The following is a 15,104-nucleotide window of genomic DNA, read 5'->3' as shown; positions in this document are numbered from 1 at the left end:
AGGGCGTGATCCCAGGGTCCTGGGATGGAGCCCCTCATTGGGCTTCCTGCTCCGCTGGGAGCCTTCTTCTTCCTCTCCCACTCCCCCTGCTTGTGTTTCCTCTCTCGCTGGCTGTCTCTCTCTCTGTCAAATAAATCAATAAAAAATCTTTAAAAAAAACAAAAACAAAAAAACAAGGGCTCCTCAATAAGTAATCAGCAGCTTTCTCATCAGAAGTTTAGAAGGCCAGAGTGAGGTGATATATTCAAGATGCTAAAAGCAAAACTGTCCATCGAGAACACTACACCCAGCAAAACTGTCCTTCAAAAGTGAATGAGAAATTAAGATTTCCAGATAAACAAAAGCTGAGAGAGTTCATTGCCACTATTTCACTGCCCTGAAATAAATGCTAAAGGGAGTCCTATAGGTTGAAATGAGAAGACACCAGACAGTAACTCAAAATTGTAGGAAGAAATAAAGATCTCAGTAAAGGTAAATACACAAATTACAAAAGCTAGTGTTATTGTAACAGTGGTGTGTAACTCCACATTTTGTTTCTATATGATTTAAGGGGCTAATACATTAAAAAAAAAAACAATTTTTAATCTAAAAAACAATGATTAATGTAATTTTGTTTTTAACTCCACATTTTGTATTCTACATAATTTTAGATACCAATGTATTAAAAATTTTATTCATTTATGTTTTTTGGACACACAATGTATGAAGATGAATTTTGTGACCCTGACAACTGAAAGGGGTGGAGGATAGAGTTGTGAAAGGAACAGAATTTTTGAATGTTATTGAAGTTAAGCTAGCACAAATTTAAGTTAGAATGTTCTAACTTTAGGATGTTAAATGTACTCCCCATGGTATTCACAAAGAGAATAGCTGAAGAATATACACAAAAGGAAATGAGAAAGAAATATACACATTCACTATAAAGAATACAATCATAAATTATGAATTGAAAGGAACCATGGAGCTCATTTAATCCTGAACCTTAGTTTTATAAATAGATGAAAAAATAGACTCAAAAAATTGATGTCTAGATTATAACATGGGTCTTCTAATTTGGAGTCCAGTAGTTTTCCTATTACCTCATGTTTGTTTCTCATGTTGAAGATTCTTTAGCTAAAGAATCTGTTCTGGTCAGGCTTTCTTAAGAATCTGGGCTCATGGGGTGTCTGGGCGGCTCAGTTGGTTAAATGTCTGCTTTCAGCTCAGGTCATGATCTCAGGGTCCAGGGATCCAGCCCCATATCTGGCCCCCTGATCCACAGGGAATCTGCTTCTTCCTCTGCCTCTTCCCTTCTCCCTGCTCATGATTGATTGCTCTCTCTCTCTCAAATAAATAAATAAATAAATCTTAAAAAAAAAATCTGGGCTCATTAAATCACCATTATCATCAGTTACTACTGTGTTCTGATCAGTGCTTTCTTGTATCTTTCAATTAAAACTATTCCTTATCTGTTGATATCTGTAGCAACCATCTTGGCTCAGTGCACGAATTCTACCTCCTGTCATTTTGTCACTAAACTCACTTGAAGGCCATTGGGCTTACTTTCAGTAGCAATAAAGTGAAGAACATGAGAGTTAGATTCTGGTCCTGGCTTTGCCATTAGATATCTTCATGAACTAGGGCAAGTCACTGAAAGTCCCTGACTTAATGGGGCTCCTGGGTGGCTCAGTTGGTTAAGCATCTGCCTCTTAATTTCGGATCAGGTCATCAAATCAGGGTCCTGAGACTGAGCCCTGGGACAGGCTCTGTGCTCCGTGGGAAATCTGTTTGAGTATTTCTCTCCCTCTCCCTTTGCCCCTACCACCTCTTGCATGCACCCTCTCTAAAAAAAAAAAAAAAAAAAAGAAAGAAAGAAAGAAAAAGAAAGAAAGTCCCTCACTTATTTGTTTATAAAGTTACTTCGAATTAGATATAACTTGAACAGATTATTTCCAAGTTTCCTTCACTGGCTATTACACCTTGGAAATAATCTAATCACATTCTAATATTTCACAAAAAGATCTAATTCCTCATGACATCAGATTACCTAGACACCAAGAGAATTTCTTAGTCTACTTCACTACAACGCAATATAAAAGAAAATAATATCCCCGTAATTTTGCTTGTTTTTAGAATATATCCTTTAAACTACTAAGGTTTATTGTGCCACTTGCCTCCTACCTAGCATTAATAAAACAAACAAAAAACACTCCAGAGAATTAAATTTATTGGCAAAGTGTCTTCTTCCTTCTTTTTACTTTTTCTCCGTGTCCTTTTCTCCATTCTTCTCCCCTTCATTTCTTGCATCTCTCCCCAATCCATTATATGTATTTCCCAGAACTTTTTTAAATCTCTAAATACTTCAGTTAATTTTCCAAGTCTTCTTCTACTTTCCCCAATTTTCTTGATGACTACCAATGACTGCAGTAGGTTGGGAAAGCTCATTAACTAACTCCCTTAATGTCTTAACGTGGTAAGCACATTAACCTACTAAGTCATTCTGTATATACTCGATTGCCTGAGTTCTGTAGGCCCTGGTGGCTCTTTTGGTCAATAGCTGTATTGTTGCTTTTCTCTATCATTCCTAATTGAATTCACACTGCCCCTTGATTTCTGCTACAGCTGAATTACAGTCACTTGGCAAACTTTCAATCTTGCTGATCTTTCCCCCCTGACTGATTAGTTTTATTTATTTATCCAATTTTTAAAATTGTGTCTTTGGCACACCTGCCTCAGGGTAAGAGAGCACAATTAAACACATTAAAGGAAACACACAAAATGTGGCCATTACATAATTAACCAGTTTTAAGTAGCATAAAAAATTGTTGTCCTAAAAGCATAACATTTGGGGAAAGGGTAGTTTTTAGAGTTTAAAACCATTTTAATTTTTGATTTTTTCTCCTGAATTTTATTTTCAATATATATAATCTAGAATATAAAAGTATGTATTTCTTTATGGCGAGACTCCTTTCACAAAGTACAACAGCTTCCCCACTTGGCAACATGCATAAGCACACTAGAGGAACAACTGATGGAAAATTTATGGGACTGACCTTAGGTAACCCAGGTACATTTTAATCTTCTTAGAGTTATATATTTGCGGTATTACTAAATTAGTACATTAATAAATCAGGGTGGTTATAGAAACTAATCTGCAACAGCATATTTAATTATACAGTTTTGTCATGATTTGCTATCATTTTTTAAATTAAATTAAATTTTTATATACTCCCTATTCTTTGAGAGGATAGCCATTGAAGGCTACGTTGGTTTCATTTTCTTGTGATTGAAAGAACCTGAACCTGGGTCAGGTTCCATAATCCAGGCAGTGTTCTGGAGCTCAGCTCTGGCAGAACAATGTCTAGCACACGGTATCTCTGATTACTATCTCAAATCACTGCGGTTAATTTATTTTCTCTTCCAAGCAATACTGAAAAGTGTTTAAAGATATGAACATCTTTACTATTTTCTTTTGTTAAAATAAAACTGTGGGTAGAGCACTCAAATCAGTTTTAAAAGAAAACTACTCCTCCCATTTTACCAAAATATGGGATCCATCAACAAGAAGTTCTTCCCATTCCACTGCGTCTGAATGTGTTTATATCTGCATTACTCTTTATCCCTCAGGAGAAGAGTTCTTTCTTTCCAAATCTAGTCTTTCTACCTGTTTTCCTAATTCTATTCACTCTTCCTTGCTTAAGATTTTATTCTACCTATCATGGTCTTAATTTTTTATAGATCCGTTCTTTCTGGCTTCTTCTTACTCTTTAACTAAACATTTGCTCAATTACTTCCATTTTTTAAAAGTACATAAATAAAAATGTCAGCCAGAAGAAGAAGAGGAAGAGGAAGAGGAAGAAAAGAAGAAGAAGAAGAAGAAGAAGAAGAAGAAGAAGAAGAAGAAGAAGAAGAAGAGGAGGAGGAGGAGGAGGAAAGAAGAAGGGGGGTAGGAGAGAGCGAGTAGGAAGAAGGTGCTTCCAGCAATTCCATCTGCCCCTCAAGTCTCTCTCCCTCCCTCCCACCCTCCTTCCCTTCCTCCCCCCAGATCTCTCTCTCACTCTCTCCCCTTCCTTTCAACTACAAACTACTGGAAAATTTATTCTTTGCTTTTTTTTTTTTTTTCTGTCACTGCATATTCAGTATTTGGCCCACTATGACCTAATTTTTGCGTTTACCATGTTACCAATACTGCTTTGGAAAAGATATAAAGCCACTATCAGTGCAAAATCCAATATACATAGTAAGGTTCAGTCAACCTGAATTTTCTGCATTATTTATAATCTTGGCTACTATATCTTCAATCATTCAACATTATTCAAGGATCTTATAGTCTAGAGGAGAATATATATCAAAAAGCAGATAATTATAATGAATGTGAGTACTGCTATGATTTTTGTAAATGTAGAAGGATATCATAGAAATTGATAGTTGCCACCCAATATCCATTCTCTCTTTACAAAGAACCAAAACTCTGATTTAATTAGGGGAAATCAATGTGTCCAGATTAAAACACATACAAATAGACAAATTATATATTTGCAGCATCTCTTGCAGTTACATATAGCCAGATGATTAAATTCCGGCCAATGATACGTAGGTGAAAGCATCTGAAGGGGACTTAAAAATGTAAGGAATGTTCGCCTCTGCTCCTCTTCATTCTTACTGTCTGGAATATAAAAGCCACAGCTAGAGCTAGAATAGCCATATTTTGACCTTGATACAAATGAAAGCCAGAAGCCAAGAAGAATAAAGCAGGAAGACTAAAGTGCCTGCTTCCCTGATAACTTTGCAAAGCTTCCATAACAGTTCTGGATTGCCCGTTCTCAGACTGTTTTTATGGAGAAAGTAAACTCCCAGTTTGTTTAAACTGTCACAGTCAAGTCTCTGTATTTGACAGAAACACATTAGAATCATTGGGTGTAAGAAAAAAGAAAGAAAGAAAGGGAAAGAAAGAGGGAAAGNNNGAGAGAGGGAAGGAGGGAGGGAGGAAGGAAGGGAGGAAGGGAAACTGATCCTGTATCTCTGTCTCAGCTACTTTTTTTTTTTTCTTATTCAACATACTTTTACTGGATTGGTTCCATCTATTTCTCTTTCATTCCTCTCTCCTGAGTTCCAGAATCCTGGAACTCTTCTTTGAATGCCACTTAGTCACTTAAATTCAACAAGTAAAACCCAAATGAGGTGCCTTATCTTCCTAATCTGATCTTCCATATATATATATATATATATATCTATATATCTTTTGGTTAGTGATTCCGGTTTTGACTAAGTAAGCTACCAAACCTCAAAAACTTGGAGGTAAGTCTTAATTCTTCCTTCTTCTTCACTCTTATCCTTCAATAGATTGACTCTAATCAACTTCTACTTCAGAGTTTTGCTTGCAGGGATCCACTCCTCTCCATTCTCACCAAAATTGCCTTAATCCAAGAGAGTCTTTCTTCCTTCTTTTTCTTTTTCTCTCTCTTTCTTTCTTTCTTTCTTTCTTTCTTTCTTTCTTTCTTTCTTTCTTTCTTTCTTTCTTTCCTTTCTTTTTCAGGAATTAGTTTTATTAGTGCAACGACATGGCATAAAGCACTACGCCATTTGACAGGACATCCTCTTGCAGGTGAGCACCAGCGTGCAGTTAGCTAGCTTCCCCAATAATTCTTATTACCAACAGCTGCTTAATCTCATCCTAAAGTAAAGCATTCTTTCTACCACATGCTGAACACTCACTTCAGCTAATCATAGGCTTTTCTAAATGGACCTCCTTCTTCTGGCCGGAAGGACAGTTCATCTGGAAACCTATAAATGTGGTTTGAGAGTGACCAAAACGCTGGTCACACATCTGCCCAGAAGCCATGGTACCAGATTTCCTGACCAGCCACGCGCGGACCAACCCCACATCTGTCCCACAGAGCATTCCTGGAAAGACCCTGCACTCAAAACAAACCCCCACACTACCCAGGGAGGGGAACTGCTTCAGGATGGAGAGGCTAAAAGAAATGGAACCTAAACTCTTCATCAGAAGTGTCCAGGGTGGCCTTGGCTCGGCCTGCAGGCCTTTCGGCTCTTTCTGGTGGCCTCCTGCACAGGCTGCCCCTGCGCTATGCAGGCTGCAGTTCTGAGAACCCACAGGCTTTGCGCCGGCTCGGCTTCCCTCTGATTCCTGCAGTCCGCAACCAAGGAGCGCATCAGCTGCCTCTTCCCCCTGGGCCATGGGTTCTTTCTCGGCGCAGGGTTGGGATTGCCTGCACTTTCTGTTTCGGGCTGGGTCTCCGCATCTCGAAGCCCAGGTCCAGCTATTCCGCGCGCACCACGCCAGTTCCCCGGGGCCACCTGGGCCACCTGAGCCTCCGCGCTTAGGGGTGCACCCTCCAAGGCCCGTTGTTCGGAGGCCTCCCTGCCTCCTTTGGGCACAGAGGCCCTGCTCCGGGTTTTCTTCTTTTGCTTCTTGGGGGCTGCATTGGTTTTATTCTCTTGGACTATTTTTCGTTGTTCGGAGGCCTCCCTGCCTCCTTTGGGCACAGAGGCCCTGCTCCGGGTTTTCTTCTTTTGCTTCTTGGGGGCTGCATTGGTTTTATTCTCTTGGACTATTCTCTCAAAAAGAGTTAATTTCCAAATACCTAGATCTGCTTGTGTCCATCTTGAACTTAAAAATTTTCAATTACTCTCAGTCGCCTACAGGGTAAAGTTAAAGTGTTACAAATGACCCTTTCTTTTTTTTTTGTTTTAACCCCCCCCCTTTTTTTTTAAAGATTTTATTTATTTATACAACAGAGATAGAGACAGCCAGCGAGAGAGGGAACACAAGCAGGGGGAGTGGGAGAGGAAGAAGCAGGCTCATAGCGGAGGAGCCTGATGTGGGGCTCGATCCCATCACGCCGGGATCACGCGCTGAGCCGAAGGCAGACGCTTAACCGCTGTGCCACCCAGGTGCCCCACAAATGACCCTTTCTAAACAGCCCCTATTTCTTGGCAGCTTCTCTTCCCTTCTCTTCTCCCTCCCCCAATCCAACAGTACACCAACAGTACCAAGGACAATTATTTCCAATCACATCTGACTGCTTGCTATTTCCTTGAAATTCCTTCTCTTTCCCCATTTCTATTGCTTTATTTCAGTTGTGCCATCTTCCTTGAATCCTTTTCCTCTCCTTCGTCATGAGTATACATTTGTTTTTTACTTATTAATCGAGGCCTAAATTAGAGTCAGATCAGTCATGGAGCTTTCTCCTGCCCACCTGCCACATCAGTGCAGTTAATTACCCCCTTACCTCTTACTATGCTTTTGTGCATACCACTACGACACAGGTGATTACATTGTTTTAGAGTCATTTGTGAATATTTGCATATATTTTATGTATTAATTTTACACGTACTCGATCATCTCAAAGGAGACATCCTGTATTCATCTTTGCATCCCCAGATGCTCTGTAACACATGACCCAGCGATGCTCAAAACAGTTGCGGTTTTGGGCTAACTACACTTCAGCTTCCTTCTAAATAAAACATGTTACTTCAGAACAAGAGCTCGCAGACAGACATAAGAATGACTAGAAAGTAATTTTAATTAAATGCTCTGTTATGAGAATGATCTTCAAATTCTTTTATGCTATGAATTCATCTTTTCCTAAACCCTAACACCCCAGACACAGAAAGCACTCTCCCTACTTCTTTTTAATCAAATATATTTTCCACAAGTAATGTTTCATGAACCCGATTTTGAAATGCAAACTTTACTTAGTGAGCTTTGGATAATCTATAGTTTTGAATAACACATTTCTGCAATTTTTAATGAGTTGCCCCGCTTTAGAATCAGGCTTGTTACTTTTCAAAAGACCTCAGAGAAAACGGATGACTTAGATTAGAGCTTCTTCTCAATTTAAAAAGGAAAGATGAGAAGACAAGGACTCAGGGTCACTGAGAGATTAAAGCAAGAGTTCTTTGGCACATGTAAATGAATGTATTTAAAAAGCTTTTCAGGATCTACCTGCAAGCAGATGGCTGTAAGGTATATAAAAGGGGGCATGAAATGTTCCCTTTATTCAGATTTATCTTTTCTAAAGGGAAATTGTGGGGAAAATGATGACAAAATAGTTTTGGATTTGCAGTGCTATTCCTTATTTTATATAATGACTCAGCTTTTAAATTGTAAATCATGGCTTATAAACTTGTGCCTAATCTATCTGAAAATATGGGTAAATTCATGAATTTGAATCATCATACCAAACAGGAAATACAAATTTGTACATCTGGAGGAAATTATATTTTGGAAGAACAATTAACAGTAACATATTTAAACATAATATTTTTTGTGAAAGTTTAGCTTCAACAACTTGCAAAAGTAGTAAATAATGGGAAAATAAAATTCATATGGATTTAAGCTTTATGAATGATAGTGAATGTGTGACTGTGTGAAATAGACAAATGTAAACAGAAGACAGACTTAGGTCTACAAATAAATAATCTTTTACATATTTTAAAGTAGTATAATGTTAAATGAGAAAATGAAGACTGAATTCTAATAATTCAAAGTCAGGATACACTATTTCAAAGTGTGTATAAATGTATACACAGGCTGTGTGCATATACCCATTTATATGCATGTATGTATTCATACACCCACGCAGATTTCTGTGTATAAAGCTCGTGACTACATAAAATGCATTTTTTTTAAAGTGCCAGGGCACCAATATTGCACAGTTTGTGTTGGTTTGTGTTTCATGTTTTTGCAGAATTTTAATGTCAAGGAAGCAAAATATCTTTTATCTCTAATACTTATTACACATCATTTCCACATTATTTACTTTCGACCAGTGCTCTTCAGTTTCATCATAGATTCAAGTTTGTCCACGTGAATAGCAAAGACATAAGCCTCTGAAGGTAAACCCCAGTTCTGAAATTTACCATTATGACATTGGGGAATTTTTCAACTTCTTTGAATGTCATTTTTTTCCAATATTAATGAAAATAAAATAAGCAAATAAACAATCTCTCTGGCATGCTATTGTGAGGATCAAACAAAATAAAATACAGACAAGAGCTAGACTGTCAATAGAATTAGGTCCTGGCCTTCTACTCTTGATGGTAAGTAACCTTCTGCTTTTGTTTTTGCAATCACGTTCTTTTAAAGCATGTTAGTTCACTGACGGAAAGTCCAATGTCAGGCTATAGAAGTCCTAGAAATTACAAATTTATAAGTATGCTGTTATCATTTGTCCTCATGAATATAAGTTCCTAGAATGTTCATGATGTTTCACTTTAACTTAAATTTATAATCTTGGTCCATGTCCTTCTCAAAGTCACTGATAACTGAATCCAATATAGATATCAAATATTATTTTATTACTATACCCGCTCTAGAGGAATGATCTACTGTTATTAAAAGATGAGTAGAAAAGCTAGACATTATTTCTATCATGATCATTTTATAGTGGTTTGAAACTCAGGGTCACCAAAGGATTTATGAAAGTTTTTCCAGACCATCTATGTTCTATCATACTCCACTTCTACAATTACATATAGAAATAACACTTTTCAAGGCCTGAATTTCTATGTTATAGAAAAGGATAATGGGAAAATGAATATCAATTACTAGTAATAAAGGCATTTTTTTCATTGATTTGCAAATCCATATGCATTTATTTTATAAAAATTATAGGATTCAATTCAGAGTTCCACATGTCCCCCTTCTGAAGTCAGAAAACCATGCTCTAAATTAATATCTATATTTCTTATCCAAGTGGCTTGCAAATCCTGATTCATTCTAAAATCTGTGGCATAAATAAAGACAAGTTTTACTGACATAGCATTTCTTTAGCTCGATTCCTTGCTAATTTAATTTCATGCAATTTAATACACTCCAGTTGAGTTTATTCTAACCTACATGGACCTAAAAGATTTGGTGAGGTGAAGAGGGGTGTCACTGCTTTGTTTCAAGCATCTTCTACATGTGATGATATAAATGGTGGGCAGTACTCACAGCAGACATGATGAGCTCTCCTCCCAGGTTCTGGATCTCAGCTTTAACTTGACTACAGATTTTCAGTTGGTGAGAGTAAAATTTAATCTGTTCCAGATAGGCCAACAAATCTTGTTTGCATGATGGATCTGGACACTAAAAGATAAAAGTGAAAATAGCAAAATAACTAATAAGTAGATCAGAGTGCTTTAACACTAACATTGGAGGTACCTTAAAAGGGAGCAACTTTATTGTCACGAAGCCCCATTTCTCGGCCCAAGCCCACATAGATTCTGATATGCCTGCCTCCACAATTCAAAGAGTTTATTCATGTTTCAACCTTAATTACTTCAGTATAGATGATAGAAATAGTAAAGGAATTTTCAGACATGAAAGGGTATATAAAATAATTGCCTTTAATTTATGAAAAGGTTAGAAATCTTCAGATTGCATTTTTAGGTAAATCTAAATAAATATTTTAAATGCCATTATTTCCTTCACTTAGAGTTGCTATTAGAGTATTTCTTGGGACTCATAGATCTGCATTGTCTGCTCTTTCTTATTTATCTGGGCATAAAAAAACATCAGCAACAAATCATACATTATCTTCTATTACTTTCAGCATTACACATCCTTAGCTATTACAGACAAAATAAATCATTTGCACCTTAGATAACAGCCATGGATCTACATGGAGACGAGAAATAACAACATACATGTTTTAGAGATGTAGTAAACTTCTTTACCAAAAATAGTCTCCTACACTATAATGTCATCTGCAAGGAACTTCTTGGAGAACAGCTCTGAGCTTCAACATAACACGGTAAGTATCTGTGGTTAGGGTTAACTGTGTTTTTCTTCTATGCAATTGTAATAGAGTTTTTTTTTAATCCCTGATAACTTACTTGCACTTTAAATATATTTTCATAAGGATGTGAAAATATGGACAATAATTTATATGCAAAGATATTAATTACAGCATTATTTATAATAGCAATATTTGAAAATAACTTAAATGTCCAAAAATAGTGGAAAGATTAAGTTAGAATGCATATCTAGATAATGTGATATTAGTCTCAAGAAAATATGTTCAAAGGAGGTGGGAAAATAGTTTTAGAAAGTGGAAAAAACAGTATTTGAAACTTTCATGCTATCTTAATCAAATTGCTAAACAATATGTGGTTGTGTTTGTGTTTACAACATACTGGGAAATATACGAAAGAAGCATGATACAATCAGTAATTTTCATTTTCTTCCTATTTTACATTTCTTAAAATAGATACATATAATTTCCATAATTATAAAAATGTTGTTGTCAAAAAAGCTTTAATTCTAAATGTAAATCGAGAAGGCAGTGACAGACTGGGGCGCCTGGGTGGCTCAGCTGGTTAAACATCTGAACTCCTGATTTCAGCTCAGGTCATGATCTCGGGGTGCTGAGACTGAGCCCCATGTCCAGCTCCTTGTTCAGCAGGAAGTCTACTGAAGATTCTCCCTCTCCCTCTGCCCCTCCCCCACTAAAATCAACAAATAAATCTAAAAAAAAAAAAAAAAAAGGAAAGCATGATGAAAGACCAAAAAACATTCTATTTCTTTCTTCTGTTACCTAGTAATTCATAAATTGGAGTGTTATTGGAAAATTCCTGAGAATCTTATTCTCTCTCATGTTTGCTAAATAGACTAGTCTACATAGCTATAGAATGTGTAGACAAGATGAGAACATACTACCCCTGAGTCAAAGTTAATCAGAAAAGGTAGCAAAGAAATTAATTCTGCAGAAATACTATCAGAGCCTGGATGTATAAATGAATAGACAGGTACATGTAACCAGTCAGACAGACAATCAGCCAAGAAGATAGTGAGGCCTTGACATTGAGGATGTTTCTCAAATTTTAAACAAGGAAGTAAGGGTAATCCCCCAAATCTCAAGAGGATTAAACTGTAACTAGGAAGAAGGAGAAGGAAGAAAAGAAAGAGAAAGAGAAAGAAACAGAGGAAGAGAGGAAGAAGGAGGAAGAGGAAAAAAGGAAAGGATTTCCCCTAATTTATAGATGAGAAACAGAAATTTTGAAAGCATAATAATTTCTTCAGGATTGAAGAGCGTATGTTAGAGCCAGATTCTGAACCCATATCTATTTGCTTTTAAATCTATTTTATTTTAAATCACTACCTTAAGAGAATTTGATGAGTGTTTTTCGAAATCACAGAATACCGTGAGCCGCGGAGTTTCATGGAAATAGAGAATTCATGGGAATAGAGAATTCATGGGAACAGAGACTTCATGGGAACACTGTCTCCAGCACTGTTCTGAAGTAGAGTACTTAGATTTTTTCAAAGACCGAAAACTAGTTATTTAGAATTACTTATAATGATGAAACGTAAGGCATCTCATTGTTTTGTCATGACAGGAAGTTGATCGTTACTAAGTACTTCCTATGGGCCAGGCACTGTGCATGTCCTTTGTGTGAATAATTCTAAATTAGTATTCTACCATGCCATTTTACTTGGGTTTATATTGTTATTTTACACATTTGCAAACTGAGTCTAGATAAAGTATATGATTTGTCTAGAGATTTGAATTTACTTTTCTCTGTTTCATTCACTGTACAATGATGTCTTCTATAGAATATTTATTCAAAATGCCATTTTCTTTGTCCTTGCTGAGTAATGGTCATAGCTATTCTTTGTTCTATGGATGGACTCAATGATAATCCCTGACACAGATAGTGTTTTATCTGTCATATACTCTTCTAGCTGCATTACCTATATTAACTCTTTTACTAATCACCAAGTCCAGGAGGTAGGTCCTACCATTATTTAGCAAAGGAAGAAACTGAAACAACAGAGAAGTTAACTGACTCATCCAATTAATAAATGGTAGAGCTGGTGTTCAAACTCAAAGGATCTGGCTACACATCCCTACCTTCACAGTCTAGGAACAAAATCAGTCTTCCTGCCAGTTTTATATAATAAACAATAAATTGACACTCTTATTTGTAAATTTTAAGTAGGAATAGTGTGGATTTGTTCCTTAAATACCAGCACTACACATTTATGGTAAAATTGAACTTGTAAAGTAATAATTAGGTTCTTAAAGATTTATTTATTTATTCAAGAGAGAGACAGAGAGTGAGCGTGTGAGCTGGTGGGGGCAGGGGAGGGAGGGGGCAGAGGGAGAGGGAGAGAGAACCTCAAGCAGACTCCCTGCTGAGCACAGAGCCTGAGGCAGAGCTCAATCCCACCACCCTGAGATCACAAACTGAGCCAAAATCAAGAGTCGGAAACTTAACCAACTGAGCCACCCAGGCACCCCTAATAATTAGATTCTTCACCAATAACCAAAGTGGCAATTACCCAAGGTTAAGAAAAACATATAGTTTCTCTCAGGAGATTCTTCAATGCCATACTAAAATTATCCAATTCTGTTAAGGAAACAATAAGTCAAATAAGTATAAAATTTGAAATTCAACTTTTGAAATTAAAAGTTCTTTGGCCCAGATTCACCCTTTATTTTCAGAATTGATGAGAATTCTTTGTTACACCTAAAGACCATAGTCAGTTTTATAGGTGAAGTAGAAAACATGCTAATTGGTAAATTCCACACTATAAAATTTATTAAAGCCTTCTTGCCTATTGACATTTAGAAAGCCGTTCTGAGTCGATTTTGGCTGCCTAATAGATTCAGGAGAATGAATCATTACCACTTTAAGAATCCTCTTCTATTATTTGTGAAGCCCCCCTTGCAAAATCAAATATGTTCTCCCAACCTTTTATATATATATATATTTTTTTAAAGATTTTATTTATTTCTTTGACAGAGAGAGAGACAGCCAGCGAGAGAGGGAACACAAGGAGGGGAGTGAGAGAGGAAGAAGTAGGCTCCCAGCGGAGAAGCCTGATGCGGGGCTTGGTCCCAGGATCCAGGGATCACGCCCTGAGCCGAAGGCAGACGCTTAACGACTCAGCCACCCAGGTGCCCCATACGTTTTATATTTTTATAAAAGGGTGACAGAAAAAGTTTGGACCCTAAATTTTAGAACATTCATGCCCTTGACTTTTTTCCCCAATAAAATTTGCATAAAAATAACTTTTGGGGTGCCTGGGTGGCTCAGTGGGTTAAGCGTCCAACTCTTAATTTTTGGCTTAGGTCATGATCTCAGGGTCCTGGGATCAAGCCCTGTGTAGCTGTGCTCAGTGGTGAGTCGGCTTGAGAGTCTCTCCTTCTGCCTCTGCCCCTCCTCTTGCTCTCCTACACTCTCTCTCTCTCTCAAATAAATAAATAAATAAATCTTTTTTTTTGTAATTTTTATTTTGTTATATTAGTCACCATACAGTACATCCCCAGTTTTTGATGCAATGTTCCATGATTCATTACTTGCGTATAACACCCAGTGCACCATGCAATATGTGCCCTCCTTAATACCCATCACCGGCCTATCCCAATCCCCCACCCCCCTCCTGTCTGAAGCCCTCAGTTTGTTTCCCAGAGTCCACAGTCTCTCATGGTTCATTCCCCCTTCTGTTTACCCCCCTTCATTCTTCCCTTCCTTCTCCTACCGATCTTCCTATTTCTTATGTTCCATAAATAAATAAATAAATCCTAAAAAAAAAAAAAGAAAAACTTTTAAAAGAACATTGCTAGGGACTTTTAGCCAAATCAAGTGGTAGAATATTGTAACACACATTGGTTATTATTTCCCAGTTTATTAAGATAGAGATGTTGACCAGGACATCTGGTTAGCGTTTTAATGTACAGATTTTTTTTTTTTTAAGTTTTTAAACCACCAGACACTCACTACAGGAAAGCAGATGACATGTCAGCCTAGGTGGTTTTCTCACATTAAACCAGCCTTCACTCTTCTATCAAGATGCTTGGTACAACACAGAATACATTATTTCATAATGAGAGCAAAAGTAAAAAAAACATTTATTACCTTTCAGTCTGAATTTTAAGAGTGAATTAGCAATGTGAATATTTTTAAAGATCTTCATTCCATAAGCTTTGCAATTTTTTTTGTCCATAGCGGAGTATAAACTTTATTTAAGACACATTTAAAATGACTTTGCAATTATACACAGCAGTTTAAATTCTGCTATGCTGGCAAAGTTTGTTAATAAAAAGTATTAGGTGTCATTGTGAATTTCTAGAACAGAAATTTCAAGCAATCAGTGATAGCAAAGGGCT

The 15,104-nt window shown here is 36.9% G+C and overlaps 2 protein-coding genes across 2 annotated transcripts in view; both read right to left on the bottom strand.

Moving 5' to 3' along the window:
- Window positions 1-5,448: 5,448 nt before the first annotated feature.
- LOC121101182 (UPF0488 protein C8orf33 homolog) lies at window positions 5,449-7,061 on the bottom strand. The gene is made up of 2 exons (XM_040623784.1): window positions 6,994-7,061; window positions 5,449-6,610 (listed from the first exon to the last, which is right to left on the bottom strand). Exons 1-2 carry the CDS (start codon window positions 7,059-7,061, stop codon window positions 5,983-5,985), a joined length of 696 nt encoding a protein of 231 aa, XP_040479718.1. The 3' UTR covers window positions 5,449-5,982.
- A 2,832-nt stretch (window positions 7,062-9,893) lies between these two features.
- The window catches only part of CTNNA3 (catenin alpha 3), a 1,592,500-nt gene continuing 1,587,289 nt past the window's right edge, over window positions 9,894-15,104 (bottom strand). Inside the window, exon 18 of the mRNA XM_008695933.2 lies at window positions 9,894-10,075. Within this exon, the coding sequence (XP_008694155.2) occupies window positions 9,905-10,075 (171 nt within the window). The 3' untranslated portion in view covers window positions 9,894-9,904. The remainder of the gene's footprint in view (window positions 10,076-15,104) is intronic.

The sequence above is a fragment of the Ursus maritimus genome, unplaced genomic scaffold (genome assembly GCF_017311325.1).
Source record: "Ursus maritimus isolate PB19 unplaced genomic scaffold, ASM1731132v1 scaffold_7, whole genome shotgun sequence".
Lineage (NCBI taxonomy): Eukaryota > Metazoa > Chordata > Mammalia > Carnivora > Ursidae > Ursus > Ursus maritimus.
This window is presented reverse-complemented; position numbering and strand designations above follow the sequence as displayed.